The sequence below is a fragment of the Lethenteron reissneri genome, chromosome 33 (assembly GCF_015708825.2).
Source record: "Lethenteron reissneri isolate LAM-NWPU_2019-01 chromosome 33, ASM1570882v1, whole genome shotgun sequence".
NCBI lineage: Eukaryota > Metazoa > Chordata > Hyperoartia > Petromyzontiformes > Petromyzontidae > Lethenteron > Lethenteron reissneri.
Window position 1 is genome coordinate 1,707,501 of NC_083811.1, and position 20,785 is coordinate 1,728,285.

The window sequence follows — 20,785 nt, forward strand, 5'->3', positions numbered from 1 at the left end:
AATGGGTGTGGGGGGAGGGGTGTGGGGGGAGGGGTGCGGGGGGAGGGAGGGGGCAACGTGAGCAACACACCGGCGTGTGGCTCTTAGCAACTTCTCGTCAAATTTCCGATCTCATTTCTCACTCTCCTTTACTCCCCCTCCCTCCCTTCTCTTCTTTCCTCTCTCTCTCCCCCCCCTCTTACTCTCCTTTCTCTCCCCCCCCTCTCTCAATTATCTCCTCCGCTTTCCTCTCTCGCTAATCTCTCTCCCGTCTCTCCCTCTCTCGCACCCCTCCTCTCCTCCCACTCTCCCCCCACTCTCCCAACCTCTCTCCTTTACTTTCTCTCTAACCCCCCCCCTCCTTCTCTTATTTCCTCTCTCTTTTCTCGCTCTCCGCTCTCCATCTCCTCTCTCCTTTACTTTTTCTCTATCCTATCTTCCGTTTCCCCCTCTCTCTTTCCTCTCCCTTTCTCTCCAATCCTCTTTCTCTGGCAATTCATTCATACGGCTCTCTCCCTCCTTGGCCGAACATCGCAGAAGCTCCATCTCTCTTTCGCTCTCTCTCTCCCCGTGTGTCTGGCATGGAAGCTGTGCATGTGCGTGTGTGTGTGCATGTGTGTGCGTGCATGTGTGTGTGTGTGTGTCTTTGTAACAGTTAGAGGGGTTGTGGGGGAGCGGGACTGAACAGAGACATCAGAGTTCAATTCCCGCCGACGGTCAACTTCTCGCGACGAGCGATGCTGAGATCCAAGCTCGGCACCTTCACCAAACCCGCATTGACCAGCGTGGTGAAGTATGGTCAAACAACCTCCCATGACCCGCACGGCGCGTAGGGAGGCCCTCATCCAGCAGTGGACTGGTAAAGGACTTTGAGTTTGTATATCGGAGAGGGTACACGTTCTGTGTGTGTACGCGCAGATGGGAGCGGTGGCGTAGTGGTTAGCGCACTCCGCTACGAAGCCGACGACCCGAGTTCGATTCCCCGCCGTTTCGTGGCGATTGTATAACCGGTTGTGGGTTTTTCGTAGATCGAGTCAGAGTTAAATGTGGACCTGCTAATGGCTACACGGGGGAGTGTGTATTTTGAACGTGTCTGTGTATTTTGAGTGTGTATGTGCTGTGCATGTGGTTCCGTGTTGGCCTTCAGAGGTATTCGCTCACAACACTTGCCCCAGCCGCCTGTGTGGGATATAGGGGGCAGCTTTGTCTGTATCTCTATATGTGTGCGTGTTGAATAGTCAGGAACAGCAATGTCACTGCTGTTGATAGAACGAACGTCTGATTCACTCTCTTTGAACGACATGATGATAACAGTGCTGTATCATCATCGACGTCAATATATTTAGCCATGACCAATCCACTGCTGGATAAGGCCTTCCCAATCAGTCACCTCCCTCGATAACTCCCGCATTCTTACACTGGCGCTCGTTATGATGATGATTATTTTTTTTATTCGAGATGGGGAAGAGGAGCTGCCAGATGTGGGGAGCGAAGCCTCAAGCTCTCTGCGCTCATCCAATGAGACGGTTCGCGCACAGCTGGGAGACATTAGCCGGGAGGGAGGGAGGGGGTGGGGTGCAGACCCCCCCCCGCCTCCCACCCTACCCCTCCTCTCAACATCATTCTCTTATCCCAAGAGCCGTCTGGGTATTAGAGGAATCCTGGAGGCAGAGACACGAGGAGAGACGGACAGACAGAGGGGGAAAGAGATACGAGGACAGGAAAAGACGGTGTGAGACGGGGGGGGGGGATTTGAGAGACGCTTTGACACGAATAGCAAGAGAGAGAGACGCACACAGAGCAGAGACAGTGGAGTTGGTAACAACGGGGAGCGTCCAAGTTGACACTGCCATCACCACCTCCACAATAAACCACCACCACCATCTCCACCACCATCTCCACCACCATCTCCACTACCACCACCACCACCACCACCTCCACCACCACCATCTCCGCCACCGCCATCTCCACCACCGCCATCTCCGCCACCCCCACCAATATCTCCACCACCACCACCACTATCTCCACCACCATCTCCGCCACCACCACCACCACCACCATCTCCACCACCACCACCACCATCTCCACCACCACCATCTCCACCACCACCATCTCCACCATGACCACTTCCATCATCACCAAGTGGCAGCATGACCAAAGTTGTAAACGAGGATGGCCTCACTAACAATCGCCACTGGTATTAAATATTGTACAAACGTGTTTGACTTGACCATAAGATTTTATAAGAGGGGCTAAACAATTCAGCAGTGGGTGGGGGGGGGGATTAGCCCCCCACCCCGACACTACGGGGCTACAGAGGAGCAGGGAGGGGGCGTGTGGGGGAGTGGGGGGGGAATTGTTGTACATAAACACACACGGAGCTGCCAGGGGACACGGCCAGACCACAACAAAGCCGCCGTCAGCAGCGCAGCCGCCCTCAAAGTCGCTGCCCAAAGGCGGAGACGCTCCGCGGGTTTCTAATCCGCAACGTCCGATAGAAGCCCCCCCTCCCCCCCCCCCACTTGGCGACGTTACTCCTACGACGAGACCACTGCGATGTAACCAGCAGCATCATGAGAAGTACATCACCAGCACCACCACTACGCACGTGTCCATTGGGTGAATAGAAAGTTGAAAGACGCGAGCCACAGCCGTGCGAGTGTGGCCATGCAGCCGAAACGATGGACCCGCACAGTAAACCCACAGAGACACAGAGGCACATCGAGACTCACAGAGACACACAGAGACACACAGAGACTCACAGAGACACACAGAGACACACAGAGACTCACAGAGACTCACAGAGACTCACAGAGACACACAGAGACACACAGAGGCACACAGAGACTCACAGAGACACACAGAGACACACAGACTCACAGAGACACACAGAGACACACAGAGACACACAGAGACTCACAGAGACACACAGAGACACACAGAGACTCACAGAGACACAGAGACACACAGAGACTCACAGAGACACAGAGGCACATCGAGACTCACAGAGACTCAGAGACACACAGAGACACACAGAGACACACAGAGACACACAGAGACACACAGAGACACACAGAGGCGCATGGAGATAAATAGCGACTCACTCGTTGAGATATACACAGAGACATCTAGACATAGAGAGAGACACACGCAGAGACGAGACACATCGAATGAGTGCGACTGTGGCCATGCAACTCGAGCTTACAGACCGCAGCACAGTAAACCCACCCACTGTGGGCTGGGCTCCTTCAACGCAGCAGGAGGAACAGCGACACGACACGAACTCTCTCGCTCTGCTGCTGAAGCCCTCTCGTCGTGGCCATCAGCAGCAAGCAGCCAGCACCTCGACATTGGCGCCGAGCTCCTGAGCCACGCGGCTGGCTGTGTAAAGCCACCGCGCGCAAGAGAAGATTCGTGCACGGGCGCGTGGGAATTTTTCGCGGATTTCTTTCCTTCTCGCCTCTAATGAGGCACACGGAAGGTTGGGTAAGGGAGCAGAGGGAGTGGGGGGCGCTCTGAGTTGAAGGCATTCCTCTCGCGAAAAGGAGAGCGAAGTGTAGCCGCCTTTTCCTCGATCCACTGCTGGATGAAGGTTTCCGGAACAACGCCGTTCCCGGTCGTCGAAGGGTTTGGGTGGAGGGGGTTATTTGTCCATATTTCACCACGCTGGTCAGTGAAGGCGGTGAGAGCCACATAGACGCGTTGACGTGGAGGTGCAGTACAACTATGATGACAGCGCGCTTTCGTGTATCGCGGTCCGCCCATGCACGCGCTGGCCAGGCTGGGGCCCTGCTTAGCTTCTTGAACGTGGCCGAGATCACAGGCGTTCCGGAAAGGCCGGCTGATGTGACCCGAAGAGAAATGTTGATCAGAGCAATCACGCGATTCGGTGACATTGCCGCCGCTGCCGCGTTGGCGGCAGTGATTCACAAAGCACAGCCAACACGGCGGAACAACAACAACAGCAGCAGCAGCAAACGCCGCGTGTGTCGCCTTAAAAAGTGAGAAAACACATATAAAACATAGGCGACGTTTCGGGTAATGACTCTTGTTCGGAGAACGATCAGAGGGTGTATAATGGGACCACTTTTCGGGGGCAATGGTCTTCTTCGTAGAAGGGTCATTGCCCGAAACGTCGCCTATTTCTTTTTTACTTTTCAGGCCAGAGTGTTATTGACGAACGTGCTGTGTTTTTTCTGTTCCACGCACACACGAATGTGGTCAAGTTGTCGACTTAGCAAGAGAGGGGGCATCGGGGTCGAACGGTGGCGCTGTGGGTCGCGTTCTCTGCTATGAACTAGACCTGCTGCTGTAGGTCTAGTAAACTCGTTTCGATAGACTGTGGATAATAGTGTAGGGCTTTGTCAATCCACACATACATGCATACTGTATATACATACATGAAGCAATAAAGACAAAATTCCCTGTATAGCCTTAACAGGCTGTTGGGGCAAGTGCTGTTAGCGAGCACCTATGAAGACCGGAACGTCACACCATGGAGTGGGTGGCCAGCACCACGCCCGGCCGCCTTTGTCTCCCTAGTGGTGATGTTTACGCACCGCACCACGTACTCATTTGAGGCTAAGTCGACCTAGGTGAGGCCCAGGACCGGTTCAAATACTCGCATATACCTGTCAACCCCTTATCAGTGCCTATCTTATTACTAGACCACTTCAGATCTTATTGGTCACCCCGTGCCCTTATAAATCTCAACGCTCATCCTACAAAGTGCCATCACAAGGGAGAAACACACACACACATAGACAAAATAACTTACTCGTATTGAAACGGCTGCACGCCGTATGGACCTGAAAACTACATTTCCCTGCACACCAACTCGGGGTAAACCGTGTGGGTTGTCGGGTTTGTAATCGTCACTCGTGTTGGCCGTGAGCGGGAATCGAACTCGGACCGCGAGGTTCGTAGCGCGTACACCAAGCACAACGCGACACACACACAGCCACTACACGGAGGAGCACCGAACAACACACCACAACCACAATAACCACCACCACAATAACCACAACCATAACCGCCATTCCTCACTAAGCGGGGGTAATCATCGCCAACAGTGCGCGTGCCAGAAAAGGTGCACCAGTAGAATCACCAGCACAACCAGTAGCACCACCAGTAGAACCACCACCAGTAGAACTACCAGTAGCACCAGCACCACCACCACCAGTAACACCACCACCAGCACCACCACCAGTAGAACCACCAGCACCACCACCAGCACCACCACCAGTAGCACCACCACCAGTAGAACCAGCACCACCAGTAGAACCAGCACCACCAACAACTCCAACTCGCGCGTGTGGTCTGGCGGAGTCGCTTTTATCAGATTCGCAATCCGGATGCGGCGTGGATGGATGTGTGGGTGATGGCCGGATAAGAACTCACTTCACTCGCTCAAGTAAGGAGACTTGGCTTGTGCAAAGCTGCGTCACGTGTCCCGCGGTCGCCTTTGTCTCTCCCCGACTGCGCCGCTCGTTCTTCCCACTCCCTCCCTCCCTCCCGGCTCCTAGAGAGAGCAGAGACGCGTGGCTGCCGCCTCCTCCTCGTCGTCTTCCTCTCTCCTCCTCCGCTGCTCCTCCACCATCATCATCATCATCCGCAGAAGCGACCGAACGAGTAGTCGTAGTTGAGCAACCACAGCAGCAGCGGAAGAAGCAACCAAAGTCCGCACCTCCGATTAGCGCGGTTGGCTACGTACGGTGCGAAAGAAGTTCAACGGACACAGCAGCAGCAGCAGCAGCAGCCGCCGCGGGGTGACGCCGCGAGCATCACGCTGCCGACGAAGCGGCGGGGAAGTGAGTAAGGATCTGCTGCGGCGGATTCCAGAGAATGCTCATGGAGACATGCCCCCCCTCCCCCGCCCCCCCGCCCCCCCGCCCCCCCGCCCCCCCGCCCCCCCGCCTCCCCCCCCCGCCCCCCCGCCTCCTCCCCCCGCTCCTCCTCCTCCTCCCCCCGCTCCTCCTCCTCCTCCCCCCGCTCCTCCTCCTCCACCAGCAGCCATCCAACTCTCCCTCCTCCAACTCTCCCTCCCCCTCACTCCCAACTCCCCCTCCCCCGTCTCTCCAAACTCCCCCTCCCCATCTCCCGTTGCGCTCTCTCCTCCCTCTTGCTGTGACGTCGCGTGTGTGTGTGGCGTGTTTGTGTGTGGCGCGCATGTGCGCGTGGTGTGTGCGTGGTGTGTGTGGCGTGTGCGTGACGTGTGTGTGCGCGTGGTGTATGTTGGTCTCTGTGTGTGATTATCGGAACCAGTTCTGGGGCCTCCCCTAGGTCGACTCAGCCTCAACCGAGTATTGTACCTGGTGCGGAATGTAAACATTGCCATGAGGTGCTCACTAACAGCACTTGCTCCAAAAGTCTGCTGAGGCTACACGGGGAATCTTTATCTTTGAGTGTGTGATGTGTGTGCGGTGGGTGTGTGTGTTGAGTGTGGGTGTGCGGTGTGTGTGCGGTGAGTGTAATGAGTGTGGTGTGTTGTGAGGAGCGGTGGTGCATTGGTTAGCGCGCTGTGTTTCGACCCGAGTTCGATCCCCGCTCACGGCCACCAACGCCAGAGACTTAACAAAGTGAACTTGTATCTGGGCCTCCCGCTCGGGACGTTCGGAGCGGTGCAGCGAGGACAAATATTCGGAGACAAAGGACCAGAGGACACGCCCCCGCAATAGCCTAAGGGGCCGTCCATAAATGACGTCACTCGATTTTGGACGATTTTTGACCCCCCCCCCCTTCGTCACACGGCGTCACAAAAAGTCAGACGTCATTTATGGACGGCCCCTCAGATCGGCTGTGTGGGCCAGTGCACTACGCCACAGTTTGTGTGAGAGCGGCCCCTGGCGTCCGCAACGACGCACTGCCACCTGCACGGCCACCACCTCGCAGCAGCCTCACGCCGACAACGCTTGGCACAAGCCCTGGTGGCGGTTGGGTAGTGGCGGTCACCCATCCGAGCATTGACCAGGCTCATCGCTGCTTAGCTTCACGAGATCTTTGGCGATCGGGCTGAGCCCGTCACCTCAGTTAAACTCGCGTGGTGGACCCGATTTCGTCGCGGGTAGCTGAAATCCAGACTCGCATCCATGATCTGAGCTGTGGTGGATCGGCGTTCTTCTGACCTCAGAGCTCACTCGGCCATCTCAAGCCTTCCGCGGATTTCTAAAGGCGCTCCCGCCGCAGATTTCTATCCCGCGGTTGTAGGTGCGTCCGCGTTGGAACTCGCCGTGTCTCTCAGCCCGGGGGGGGGGGGGGGGGGGGGGGGGGTGGTGGGATTAGTCTTCTCGAGACGAGATCTCGGCTCTGATTTAGAATCGGGGTTTAATCTTTCATTGGTAAGGCGTGGGGTGTTGGGTAGCGCCGTGGCTCGAGTGAATGTAGCGCACAGCGGAAGGTATTGTGAATGTGGTGTGCCGGGTGAGGAAATATACGCACACAATTTATTTTAATTTTAACAGGTAAGGATCACTGGAGCTAAATAACTCTCATTCGGAAGCTACCTGCCACAAATGATAGCTCTACACAGTGGCTTATCATCACGTAGACATTGATAGCAGCCAAATACTCTAAACGCGTGATGTTGATTCTACATGTGGAGGGAAAAACCGGAGGACCCGGAGAAAAATCCACGCGACCACGGGGAGAGAGAGAGAGACACCGCAAACTCCAAATAAACAGCAGCAGACGTCAGGGTCTGGATCGAACCCACGACCTCCTGCACACCAGGCGAGGGAGTTAACATCTCATCGCCACCGTGACTGCGGGCTGGCGCCCCGGACCAATGCTGATGGAGCCGCATCCCCTTCTACTTTCAACAATGAAATAATGCACGCATGGGTTAAAGGCGCATCTCTGCAAGTGCTTGCCTGCTCACGCGACTACTGGCGGACGGCCGCCAACTGAAAGGGAGCTCTATAGATAGCTCTTCTAGAGGGGTATTTGGCCTACTTCTCCCACGCTGGTCAGCACGTGCTCGAAGACGAGGCAGTAGCCATACTTTACCCCCCCCCCCCCTCCACCTCCACCACACGATGCGAAGTTTCGATCGGCTCGCCGATGTTTCCTGCTGGGAGTGCAGAGGCAACTGCCGCACCGGGAGATCGGACAATCGGCGACCTCTAGATCTCCAAAGCCACTGAAGCCAACCACAGCGCCCTATCCACGACACCACCCGGGGCCGTGCTGACGTCATATATTAATCAACTATTGATTATAATATGGACTAAGTAACGAATCCCGCGGTTGTAATCTCAGCAAATCGCCTTTGCGCTTTTAATCCGCAAGGGGCAGGGCCACTTCGCGTCGCATCCCCTCGCAGGGAGCTCCCCAGTCCGGGCAGAGGAGGGACACGAGGCGAGGCCTCGGTCAATAGCCCGAGCCGAGAGAGAGACACACAGACACACACACGTAGAGAGACACACACAGAGAGATAGACACACAGACATATAGAGAGAGACACACACAGAGACACACACAGAGACACACACAGAGACACACAGACACACACACTTTGATACACACAGACACACACATAGAGAGAGAGACACACACACAGAGACACACACGTAGAGAGACACACACAGATACACATACACACGCATAGAGACACACAGAGACACACATAGAGAAAGAGAGACACACAGAGACACACAGAGACACAGAGACACACAGACACACACACATAGATGCACACAGACACACACATATAGACAGAGACGAGAGATATATACAGAGAGAGAGAGACGAGAAAGAGATACACACATAGACAGAGACGAGAGAGATACCAAAGATAGAGAGACACAGATATCCAGAGACGCGAGGGATACACAAAGAAACGCACGCACAGAGGCGAGAAGTAGACACATCGATAGAGACTCGAGAGGGACAGAGACCAACAAGAGAGAGACACACACAAATACGCGGTGCAGAGAGAGACACAAAGACACGGTGTAAAGAGAGAGACACAAAGACACGGTGTAGAGAGAGAGACACAGAGCGATACAAACAGACAGCGAGACACACAGAGGCTGCCTGTCCACATATGCACATCGCGCCCTCCGCTGTGGATCGCGGATTACAGGAGTGCAGGTGAAATCGCGGATTACAGGAGTGCAGGTGAAATCGCGGACGACAGGAGTGCAGTTGAAATCGCGTATTACAGGAGTGCAGTTGAAATCGCGTATTACAGGAGTGCAGTTGCAATCGCGGACTACAGGAGTGCAGTTAAAATCGCGGACTACAGAAGTGCAGTTGAAATCGCGGATTACAGGAGTGCGGGTGAAATCGCGGATTACAGGAGTGCAGTTGAAATCGCGGACTACAGGAGTGCGGGTGAAATCGCGGACTACAGGAGTGCGGGTGCTTGAGGCGTCGCGGCGATGCCCCTGAAGACGGAGACGCTGAGGAGCGTGTGGGGCAAGGAGACGTGAGTGCGTGGGAGAGTGTGAGAGAGTGTGAGAGGGTGAGAGAGTGAGAGAGTGTGAGGGAGGGTGAGGGAGAGTGTGAGATAGGGTGAGAGAGAGGGCGTGGGAGAGCGTGCGAGAGTGAGTGAGAGTGAGAGAGTGTGAGAGAGGGTGAGAGAGAGTGAGAGAGCGTGCGAGAGTGAGTGAGAGAGGGTGAGGGAGAGTGCCCTTGGGAGAGCGTGCGAGAAAGGTGAGAGAGGAGGGTGAGAGAGGGTGAGAGAGAGTGGAAGAGGAGTGTGAGAGAGCGTGCGGAGAGTGAGTGAGAGAGAGTGAGAGAGAGGGTGAGAGAGAGTGTGAGATAGCGTGCGAGAAAGTGAGAGAGAGGGTGAGAGAGGTGTGAGAGAGAGTGAGAGAGAGGGTGAGGGAGAGTGCGTGGGAGAGCGTGCGAGAGTGAGTGAGAGAGAGTGTGAGAGAGGGTGAGGGAGAGTGCCTGGGAGAGGGTGCGAGAGTGAGTGAGAGAGTGTGAGAAAGGGTGAGGGAGAGTGTGAGAGAGAGTGAGAGAGAGTGAGAGAGGGTGAGAGTGAGAGAGTGAGTGAGAGAAAGGGTGAGAGCGGGTGAGAGAGAGTGAGAGAGTGCGTGGGTGAAAACGTATGGGGAGTACGTGGGTGATTGGGTGAGTCTGAGAGAGTGTAGTGAGAGGGTGTGTGGGTGAATGGTCGAGAGAGTGTGTGAATGAGTACGTGGGTGAGTGGGTGAGTCTGAGAGAGTGTAGTGAGAGGGTGTGTGGGTGAATGGTCGAGAGAGTGTGTGAATGAGTACGTGGGTGAGTGGGTGAGTCTGAGAGAGTGTAGTGAGAGGGTGTGTGGGTGAATGGTCGAGAGAGTGTGTGAATGAGTACGTGGGTGAGTGGGTGAGTCTGAGAGAGTGTAGTGAGAGGGTGTGTGGGTGAATGGTCGAGAGAGTGTGTGAATGAGTACGTGGGTGAGTGGGTGAGTCTGAGAGAGTGTAGTGAGAGGGTGTGTGGGTGAATGGTCGAGAGGGTGTGTGGGTGAGTACGTGGGTGAGTGGGTGAGTCTGAGAGAGTGTAGTGAGAGGGTGTGTGGGTGAATGGTCGAGAGAGTGTGTGAATGAGTACGTGGGTGAGTGGGTGAGTCTGAGAGAGTGTAGTGAGAGGGTGTGTGGGTGAATGGTCGAGAGGGTGTGTGGGTGAGTACGTGGGTGAGTGGGTGAGTCTGAGAGAGTGTAGTGAGAGGGTGTGTGGGTGAATGGTCGAGAGAGTGAGTGAATGAGTACGTGGGTGAGTGGGTGAGTCTGAGAGAGTGTAGTGAGAGGGTGTGTGGGTGAATGGTCGAGAGAGTGTGTGAATGAGTGTGTGGGTGAGTGGGTGAGTCTGAGAGAGTGTAGTGAGAGGGTGTGTGGGTGAATGGTCGAGAGAGTGTGTGAATGAGTACGTGGGTGAGTGGGTGAGTCTGAGAGAGTGTAGTGAGAGGGTGGGTGGGTGAATGGTCGAGAGGGTGTGTGGGTGAGTACGTGGGTGAGTGGGTGAGTCTGAGAGAGTGTAGTGAGAGGGTGTGTGGGTGAATGGTCGAGAGAGTGTGTGAATGAGTACGTGGGTGAGTCTGAGAGAGTGTAGTGAGAGGGTGTGTGGGTGAATGGTCGAGAGGGTGTGTGGGTGAGTACGTGGGTAAGTGGGTGAGTCTGAGAGAGTGTAGTGAGAGGGTGTGTGGGTGAATGGTCGAGAGAGTGAGTGAATGAGTACGTGGGTGAGTGGGTGAGTCTGAGAGAGTGTAGTGAGAGGGTGTGTGGGTGAATGGTCGAGAGAGTGTGTGAATGAGTGTGTGGGTGAGTGGGTGAGTCTGAGAGAGTGTAGTGAGAGGGTGTGTGGGTGAATGGTCGAGAGAGTGTGTGAATGAGTGTGTGGGTGAGTGGGTGAGTCTGAGAGAGTGTAGTGAGAGGGTGTGTGGGTGAATGGTCGAGAGAGTGTGTGAATGAGTACGTGGGTGAGTGGGTGAGTCTGAGAGAGTGTAGTGAGAGGGTGTGTGGGTGAATGGTCGAGAGAGTGTGTGAATGAGTACGTGGGTGAGTGGGTGAGTCTGAGAGAGTGTAGTGAGAGGGTGTGTGGGTGAATGGTCGAGAGGGTGTGTGGGTGAGTACGTGGGTGAGTGGGTGAGTCTGAGAGAGTGTAGTGAGAGGGTGTGTGGGTGAATGGTCGAGAGAGTGTGTGAATGAGTACGTGGGTGAGTGGGTGAGTCTGAGAGAGTGTAGTGAGAGGGTGTGTGGGTGAATGGTCGAGAGGGTGTGTGGGTGAGTACGTGGGTGAGTGGGTGAGTCTGAGAGAGTGTAGTGAGAGGGTGTGTGGGTGAATGGTCGAGAGAGTGTGTGAATGAGTACGTGGGTGAGTGGGTGAGTCTGAGAGAGTGTAGTGAGAGGGTGTGTGGGTGAATGGTCGAGAGAGTGTGTGAATGAGTACGTGGGTGAGTGGGTGAGTCTGAGAGAGTGTAGTGAGAGGGTGTGTGGGTGAATGGTCGAGAGGGTGTGTGGGTGAGTACGTGGGTGAGTGGGTGAGTCTGAGAGAGTGTAGTGAGAGGGTGTGTGGGTGAATGGTCGAGAGAGTGTGTGAATGAGTACGTGGGTGAGTGGGTGAGTCTGAGAGAGTGTAGTGAGAGGGTGTGTGGGTGAATGGTCGAGAGAGTGTGTGAATGAGTACGTGGGTGATTGGTGGGAGTGGAAAGAGTATGTTGCACTTCTTTATCACCGTACGTATCTAACCGTGATAATCGTGTGTGTGTGTGAGAGACAACGAGCAACACAGACAGTAAACTAAACTATACACTCGGTTTATATTGACCAGGTAAGGCCCACTGAGCAATGTAGCTCTTGATAAGAAGCGAATTGGCTATCACAGATGATAGCTCAACGAAGTGGGGTTATCGTCATCGCGTGGAAATGTATCGCAGCAACCAAACACTTTGAACGCGTGACGTTGGTTTTAAATGTGGAGGGAAACACCACGCGACCGTGCGGAGCATGGATGTAGCGATCTCACTCACTGATTGATCAGGGACACACCCATCTCGCCCGTCACTCCTCCTCGACCCTCCGTCCCTCGCATCCTCGCCGGAGCCAGGCAAGGATGCGTGACTATAGCTACCTGTAAGGGCGCCATGACAATACGAGACGGGGGGGGGGTCGCACAATATCCCCTTTGTTTTGATCCCCTTCGTCCCTTCGCCCCCCCCCCCCTCCCACTCCTCCCCACCCACACTCCACGCCACCACTCACCGTTACTTTCCCCCTCGTGTCTCCAAATCTTAACCAGCGACCCAGAGCGCAGTCCGATACCATCGTCATCATTATCCCCACCTCCTCCCTCCCCCCTTCCCTCCCTCCCTCACTCCCCCCCTCCTGCTCCTGTTGTTGGCCGTGAGGATGAGGGGTTGACGGGTTGCGGAGTGAGCGGCGTTCGTCGTCTCCGCGACGGGGACTGTGTGTGTGGCTGTGTAGCGGAGCGTGCCGAGTGCCGCTGGGAATCACCTCGTTTCATCTACGCTGCACAACGACGAAGAGCCAAGATCTCCCGTACAGGCTTAACATACTGTAGGGGCAAGTGCTGTTAGCGAGCACCACGCCCGTCCGTCTTTGTCTCCCCAGTTGGCGATATTTTAACACCAAAAGCAGGTTCTCATTTGAGGCTGAGTCGACCTAGGGGAGGCTCAGGACCGATTCGGATAATCGTGTGTGTGTGCACTCACACACACGTGTGTGTGTGTGTGTGCACTTACACATGTGTGTGTGTGTAGCGGTTAGTGCGCTTCTCTACGAACCTGGCGACCTGGGTTCGATTCCCGCTCACGGCCAATATCAGTGACGATTATCTGAACTGGTTCTGGCCCTCCCCTAGGTCGACTCAGCCTCAAATGAGTACCTGGTGCGGTGCGTAAAAACATCGCCACTGGGGAGACAAAGGCGACCGAGCTTGGTGCTTGCTACCAACCCCTCGCGTGACGTTCCGTGCTTCGTAGGCGCTCGCTAACAGCACTTGCCCCAACAGTCCGTTGAAGGTTATACGGGGGATCTTTGCCGTTGTGTTTCGTGTCGTTTAATGAACCACACGCTGTGTCTGCCAGGTTGTTGGAAAATGACGGAGCGGCTGTTAACAAGGAGAAACTCGACACACAGGTGGGTGAGAGAGAGAGTGTGAGTGCCAGAGTAAGAACGAGTGAGAGAGTGTGAGTGAGAGAGTAAGTGAGACTTTTGACTTTTAAACCACTTTTATCGCTGCAAGCAGCAAAAAAAATGCACTGGAGTCGATTTCGATACCACGTGACATCGAATGCAGCGTGACGTCACAAAGAGACCACTACACGCGCCACGCGCTCCGCCACGCGCTCTGCCACGCGCAAGACGCGTCAGCTCGTTAACAAAGTGAAGTGCAGAATGGCGTGAGCGCCGGTGCAGAGGTCTTCACCGTCTCCCCCTCGCCACCGTTCAAAGAGCCACGCGCGCGTCGCTGGCATCGGAGTGGTTTGCGGTGCCCCAGCGAGAGTGGCGCCTTGAGCAGCCCCCTGAACATTGTGACCCCGCGGAACACCATGCTCAGAGGGCATCGGTTTTTTATTTTGCTGGTCTCGTAAACTGCCGTCTTCGCTTGGGCACGGATGGAGTTTGCAAGATCGTGGCGCTTGTTGGCCAGGTAAGGCACCCATATGAATGAAAACGCTCTTGTTAAGAGATATAGTGTGAGAAAGAGAGAGAGAAATAGAGATGGAGAGAGAGTGTGAGGGAGAAAGAGGGTGAGAGAGTGAGCGCGGAAATTGTATCTTCGCGAAAGTGGCTTGGCTATCAAGCACGCAGGCGGTGCAACTGCGACGTAGTCCACGGATGGGGTTAAGGGATGGGGTGGGGGTTGGTGGGGTGGGGTGTTGCACATTGCATTTAATTTCATTATTAGCAGCAACATACAATTGCAGTGTGCGTGGCTCCGAATTCGCTGCGTCCTTGAAATGTGTTCAAATTAAGCGGTGGAGGGGCTGCACATTGTACAGACAGAGAGAGAGAGAGGCAGACAGGCACGGCCAGGGAGGAGCGCTTTGATACTCACGACTGATGGGAGGACGCGTTGTCTTCGCCGCTCTCGTTCTCACAGTGTGCGGCTTTCGGCGCCTGGCCGCGGTGAGTGTGGAATTGTCGTGGTTTCTCTGCGTCGACATCACGGCCGCCGAACGAAAGAAGATGACGGCGAAGGTGAACTCCTGGCGCATGAAGCCGAGCGACTCAAAACGTCCCATTGTCATTTTGTACGTCGAACCTCGCCTTTTGGCGTCCTCTGGTCTAACACCGTTCGAGACTAGGCTTTAAAGAAAGCTGTCTCTGGTGTGGACCAATCAGTTTTCAAAGACAATGCATCATCATATACTATCAGAGCATGTTTTCTTTTTTTGCATGTTCACCACAAGTGCCATATTTTCCCGCATATAGCCCGCATACGCATGTAACTCGCAGACGCATATTCCCCGCAAAAATTGCGTTTTGTACAAAACAAATTCAGATAGCCCGCACCTCCATATACTCCGCAGGGTCTTGTTTTGTTTGTAAAAAGTGGTATACCCCACGGGTTATATGCGGGGAAATACAGTATATGTGGTTAATGCAGACATAGTTCCATGCAAAAAGGTTTCAGTTTGGTGTTTTGACATCTTAACACAACTGTTTTATTGCCAGAAAGGGTTCAAACGGATTCTTCGCACTTGCCCCAACAGTCTGTTAACGCTGTACGGGGGATCTTTGTCTTTGCTTTTCAACGGGCTCACGCCAGTCGTGCAGCCACAAGAGGCGCTGTTATTCACCGCGATGTTCATTAAACAACGACTCGTCGAACTCCAATGTTTCACAAGGGCTAAAGACATTCAACGCCTATCTAGAAAACTCAACACATCTATCAAGTGCACTGTCTTAAAATATACTTCTAATAGGCGGCGTTTCGGACAATGACCCTTCTACATAGCACATGACACAAAAACGACGTCGCCTAGAGCATACATGTGAAAGGCAGACCTCGCTTAGTGCGGCCCTGTGGAACGCCGATTCGTTATAGCGCTCTTTGTCCCACATAATATTTTAAGAAAGAAATTCAATCTAAATAACCCCCCCCCCCACGTGTTTATGGGGTTGTACCGAGTGTTGTTTGGCACAATGTCCGACGTTTCGCACCACGTGCCGGGTAGAGGCTTCGGAGATCGATACAGCACAACCTCCAGCACCTACGCAGGGAAGTTATAGAATCTAGAACGACTCGACAGTTGAGTTGTTGTTGTTGTTGTGGAGCAAAATTATTAAACATGCGCTCATTACTTAAACACGATCCTAAAAACCGACATCTTCAGATTTGGTTTAAAATATAATGACACCCCCGGTTGATGATGTTGTTAATGATGATGATTGCTTGAACTCAGGGACGGCGTTAGCCCCTAGCACAAATATCAATGAACCCAACACATTCGCCGATAAGGGTGCCTCGCTACAACCTCCCTAAGTGTCCCAAGCGTCGCACTAAACGATTCGTAATCATGGACGGGCCGCACCTTTAACCATATCTACATCTGCCGATCTACATCCGCGCTTAGCGACTGGCTCTGTACACCCCCTCCCACCTCGCCCCCACCCCCACCTCGCCCCCCCACCCTCGGCCCCCTCCCACCTCGCTCCCCTCCCACCTCGCCCCCAGCCCAGCAAAGGGTGCATCGCTTATCAGAGGCAATCAGGAGCGAGTAGAAATCCGTGGAAGCAGTCTTACGATCTCAACAGCAATCGCACATTCCAGATTGACGTTGCTTGTGTAAGATGGACGATTCGCATGTTTAGGCTATGATATAATTAGGTGCACACGATTACAATGTGTACTTATAGAACGTAAAACTAACCTGGCTTCGCACAGATAGATTTAGGAATCCATTACTGTTGCCATTGTCCCTGGTAAACGATGAGACTAAAGAGGAAAACATCGGCATGACACATTAATTCTTTAAAACATTTTTATTTTGTATTTTACCAGGTCAGACCCCACTGGGCTGTAATAGCTTTTTTGGTCAGAAGCGACCTGGCCACAAATGACGTGGCTCGTCATCCCGTGGACATGTCTAGCCACCAAATACTCGAGACGCGTGATGTCGAGTCTAAGTGTGGAGGGGAATACCCGAGGAGCCGGAGAAAAACCCACGCGAGCACGTGGAGAGAGAGAGAGAGACATGCACACTCAAAATACACAGCAGGCGTCCGGGTCGGAATCGAACTCACGACCACCCGTACACCGGGCGAGGGCGGTAACATCTCGCCGTCGTATTAATCTGACATCCACTGACATTTCCTTTCGCAACAACAAAACCGACTTCCGCAGATTGTTGTTTTAGTATTTTACCATTCCTGCGTAGAGAGGAAAGCGGCCGTGGCGAGGGAGGGGGGGTGAGAGATGGATAGGGGAGGAGGGGGGGGGGGAGTCTGCGAGCGGGGGGTCTGCATTGATGGCGGTGAGTGGGTGCGCGGCTCGGTGAGCAGCATGGGCAGGGTGAGCGTGGGCAGGCAGGGCTGGCGGTGTGCGTGGGGTCGGCTAAATCGTGGCAACACGCCCCTCGCCCTCGCCGCGCCTGTGACACTCCCCAGGTGTGCGTGGGTTGAGCGTCGTGTCTCGGGTTCCCATGGAGACGGAGCAGATTACAGCGCTAATCTCGGATTCCCGATGAGCGGCGACCCCCACAGGGATGAGCGGGGAGTGGTGGGGGGGGGGGCATGCGGCGATAGGAGGGGGGGGGGGAGCGAGGGAGTGTTGAGGGGAGCATTCATTCATAGGAAGACGACAGAGACCGGGGGTGATAATCCGAGGAGGAGGAGGAGGAAGAGAGAGCGAGAGACGTGGGAGGGGGAGACGGCGAGAGACGCGAGGCATCGGCTCATCGCCGCGCCGCTTCAGGATGTCCCACGAGAAGGTCCGTGTGCTCGTGTCGGGAGTGCGCGCTGCTCTGGCTCGCTCCCTCCCCCCCTCTCTCTCGATCCTCTGTCTCCATCTCTCTCTCTGTCTCTTCATTCCGTAAACATCGCAGAGTTTGCGCGTGAGAGCGAGACGCCACCTCTGCTGCTGCTCCTCCACCACCTTCACCCATCATCACCATCACTAAATCCACCACCACCACCCCCTTCACCCATCATCACCATCACTAAATCCACCACCACCACCCCCTTCACCCATCATCATCATCACTAAATCCACCACCTTCACCCATCATCATCACCATCACTAAATCCACCGCCACCACCCCCTTCACCCATCATCACCATCACTAAATCCACCACCACCTCACCCATCATCACCATACCTTCACCACCGCCATCTTCACCATCACCGCCATCACCACCACCGCCACTGTCATTCGTAAATGACGCCTGCTCCCTCCCCTGCTCCCCCTCGTGACCTGCAACTCCTCTCCTCCCCGTCTCCGTCTTTTCTCCGTGCCCCCCCGCCCACTTATTACCCTTCTCCGCTGCTATAAATTATAAATTATACTCCCCCCTCACAAGTCGACCCTTGATCCCCGTTTCTTCAACATCCCTCTCTTACATCCCCGCCCTCCCCCGATCTCCTTCAACTCCAGATTCCCCCGTCTCTTCCCGTCCCTCCTTCTCGTCTGACTCTTCACCCGTTCTCCATCTTTGTCTTCATTCTTCCCAGGTCGCTCTTCTCATACCCCCCCCCCCTCTCCCGCTCGCCTGCTCCCCCCGCGCCCCCCTTCCCCCCTCTCTCCCGTCAAACGTGGCCAATGTACCACTGCTTTCAGCACCACCGGTGTGTTGGACAGCAATGCCGCAGCATGTTTTACAATACGGTGCTACTGACGTGTCGCTGGTGGTGTACAACCAGCATCATCAGGCAGTTGACAGAAGTCTGGATCTCCGACGTCACCCTCCAACACACTCGCATGGTCATAAGTTAGCACGCTTAGTCGTCGCGTGACACATTTAATAATTCGCTGTATCGGGTGGAGGAGGTTTTACGACACGCATTGTACTCACGTGGGCTGACCCGCCAATCAACGAAGTTGCCTTTCTGCCGAGTCTCGTTGCCTCCAGTTGGCTGTTGTTGACCATTCAAAGACGTGAACATTTGCAACGCCTCTTCGCGAGACGCGTGGCTGAAGGGTGGTTACATGTTTGGTCTATTTACATTTGTTCTGCTGAAAGTCTGTGTAAGACGGTGGTGGAGGCCGAGAGGGGACAGGCGTCTGGCAGAGCCAGTGGACTCAGTCCTCCCAACAACTGTCAATCATTGCTGCTCAGACGATGTGGAATGTCCGCAAAACGCTTACTCGGGAGGAGAAGAGAGGCTGCCATCCTTCTGTCCGGAGCTGGACCGGTACTGTCTAGACCGCGGATACAGGAGGTCTGATGGACTGGTTCTGGCTCTAAGGCACACCGCGCCGGGGTGAACAGTCCTCCACTCGAGGCAAGCTACTGTCAAACGAGGAGTGTCTCCTGGTCAAAGTAAAAGAACGAAGGGGGTGTGGGGAGGGGGGTGGCGAGGTGTGGGTAGCCGCGAGTGCCCAGGCTGCTGTGGGCTCACCTACCGACAAGCAGGAGGCGAGGATTGGTGGGGTGACGGGTGGTGGCTTACGGCCGCGCAGACGACGAGGGATGCAGGCAAAGCTCATGAGTCAGATGCCCTCTATGTGTTCCTCTCCCGAGGTGCTGGCTGAAGTGCCCCCTCGGGATAGAGTCATCGTATTGCCTGACTAATACCCGGCCGAGTCACGACGTGAGCGCACGTGTGGAAGCGTTTAGAAGGCATGGGGGGCCCTGCAGATCCGCTCAATAATCACAGCGGGAGGCTGCTAGACTTCGCGTGCAGCCCGTGCGTTCGTAATCGCCGGCACAGGGCGACATCTGTAACCGCATCTTGGACGCACGTAGCAACCACACGTCACCGGGTTTAGTGTTCAACACTGTGGCTCATAGAGCCAGACTAAGGCTACCCAAGGGTTCAGTGTTGTTAACCGCCCGTGGTTCATAGAGCCAGACTAAGGCTACCCAAGGGTTCAGTGATGTTAATGACTGGGGCTCATTGAGCCAGACTAAGGCTACCCAAGGGTTCAGTGATGTTAATGACTGTGGCTCATTGAGCCAGACTAAGGCTACCTGCGGATTCAGTGCTGTTGACCACCTGTGGCTCAAAGAGCCATAATTATCTTGAGAACAAATTTACTCAAAGCTGATCTTGAGTTTAATGAGGAGCCGGATTGCAGCTGCCTCTTAAAATCCAGGCCACGTGACGCGGCTATTTACCCGCTTAGCTGGGCGCCACGTGGTCACAACACATTTGTTTTTCAAATCACCATCGTCACCATCGTCACAATAACAAGACCCGTTCTGCACCCAGGAAAGTCTCAGAGCCCTAAAGACATTGTTTTTTTTAATCAGGAGCAATCCGGTTTTGGGATGACTGATGATGATTAATGGGATGTAATTGATAGTGCTCGTGAATATTACGATTAAAAGGTCGATGATGATAATTGTGTTGTCCTTACAACGATGATGGAATACATTATTTAATTGATGATGATAATGATAGATGGAACGGATGTTGAAGAGAACGTTGTTTATAATAGGAGAGATTTATATTATTATAACAATGATGGTAATGATTGATTGACGAAAAGTATGATGATTGTATAATCACGACGACGACGATGATAACCGTGGCTGCGTCTTGCAGGTAATGGGAATGACCCTCGATGAATTGATCTTCTATCGATGACAACGTGTCTTATACGATGCAAGCTCCTACTCCCCCTCCCCTCTCCCCGTGTCTCTCGGGGGAGCTTCCTGTGATTGATTCTCGGTCTCCCCGTGGGTTTTGCTCAGGCTGTTGCTATGATAGAGGCTGCGAGTTGCTACTTGAGTGTGATATATATAGAGAGAGAGAGACACGCGCGCAACACAACAAAGACAAATATGCCGCTCGCGAGCCGTCGTGGCGTGGCTCTCGGGGCCAAGAGCGCACGGAGCCGGCACGGACCCGACGTCGCATTTAGACCCCACGATCAAATTTTTTAATATATAAATATATACACACGGTAAAGGCGCAGCCCTGCAATTGCTTGCTCACGCCACTGCTGGTGGAAGACCCCCCACGAGGTGGCGAGATGTTAACTACCTCGCCTGTATGCAGTGGGTCGTGGCTTCGATCCTGATCCTGACGCCTGCTGCTGTACATTAGGAGTCTGTGCGTGTCTCTCTCTCACCGTGGTCGCGTGGATTTTTCTCCGGGTCCTCAGGGTTTTCCCTCCACATTTAGAATCAACGTCACGTGTTTAGAGTGTTTGAATGCTAGACATCCCACGTTATAAGCCACTCGTTGG

At 54.3% G+C, this 20,785-nt stretch overlaps 2 protein-coding genes across 11 annotated transcripts in view; one reads left to right on the forward strand and one right to left on the reverse strand.

Moving 5' to 3' along the window:
* The window catches only part of LOC133350175 (DENN domain-containing protein 2B-like), a 75,244-nt gene extending 69,729 nt beyond the window's left edge, over window positions 1–5,515 (reverse strand). For all 3 annotated transcript variants that reach the window (XM_061564237.1, XM_061564238.1, XM_061564235.1), the window contains exon 1: window positions 5,380–5,515. The gene's annotated coding sequence lies outside the window, so the exon portion shown is untranslated. The remainder of the gene's footprint in view (window positions 1–5,379) is intronic.
* A 182-nt stretch (window positions 5,516–5,697) lies between these two features.
* The window catches only part of LOC133350180 (tubby protein homolog), a 34,810-nt gene continuing 19,722 nt past the window's right edge, over window positions 5,698–20,785 (forward strand). For 3 of the 8 annotated variants that reach the window (XM_061564255.1, XM_061564262.1, XM_061564257.1), the window contains exons 1-2: window positions 8,327–9,406; window positions 13,511–13,562. In XM_061564255.1, coding sequence (XP_061420239.1) covers window positions 9,360–9,406; window positions 13,511–13,562 — 99 coding nt within the window. In that variant the 5' untranslated portion in view covers window positions 8,327–9,359. Of the gene's footprint in view, window positions 5,790–8,326; window positions 9,407–13,510; window positions 13,563–14,529; window positions 14,628–17,187; window positions 17,363–20,785 lie in introns of those variants that run through there. The other 5 variants (XM_061564258.1, XM_061564259.1, XM_061564261.1 and 2 more) reach the window with 4 other exon arrangements.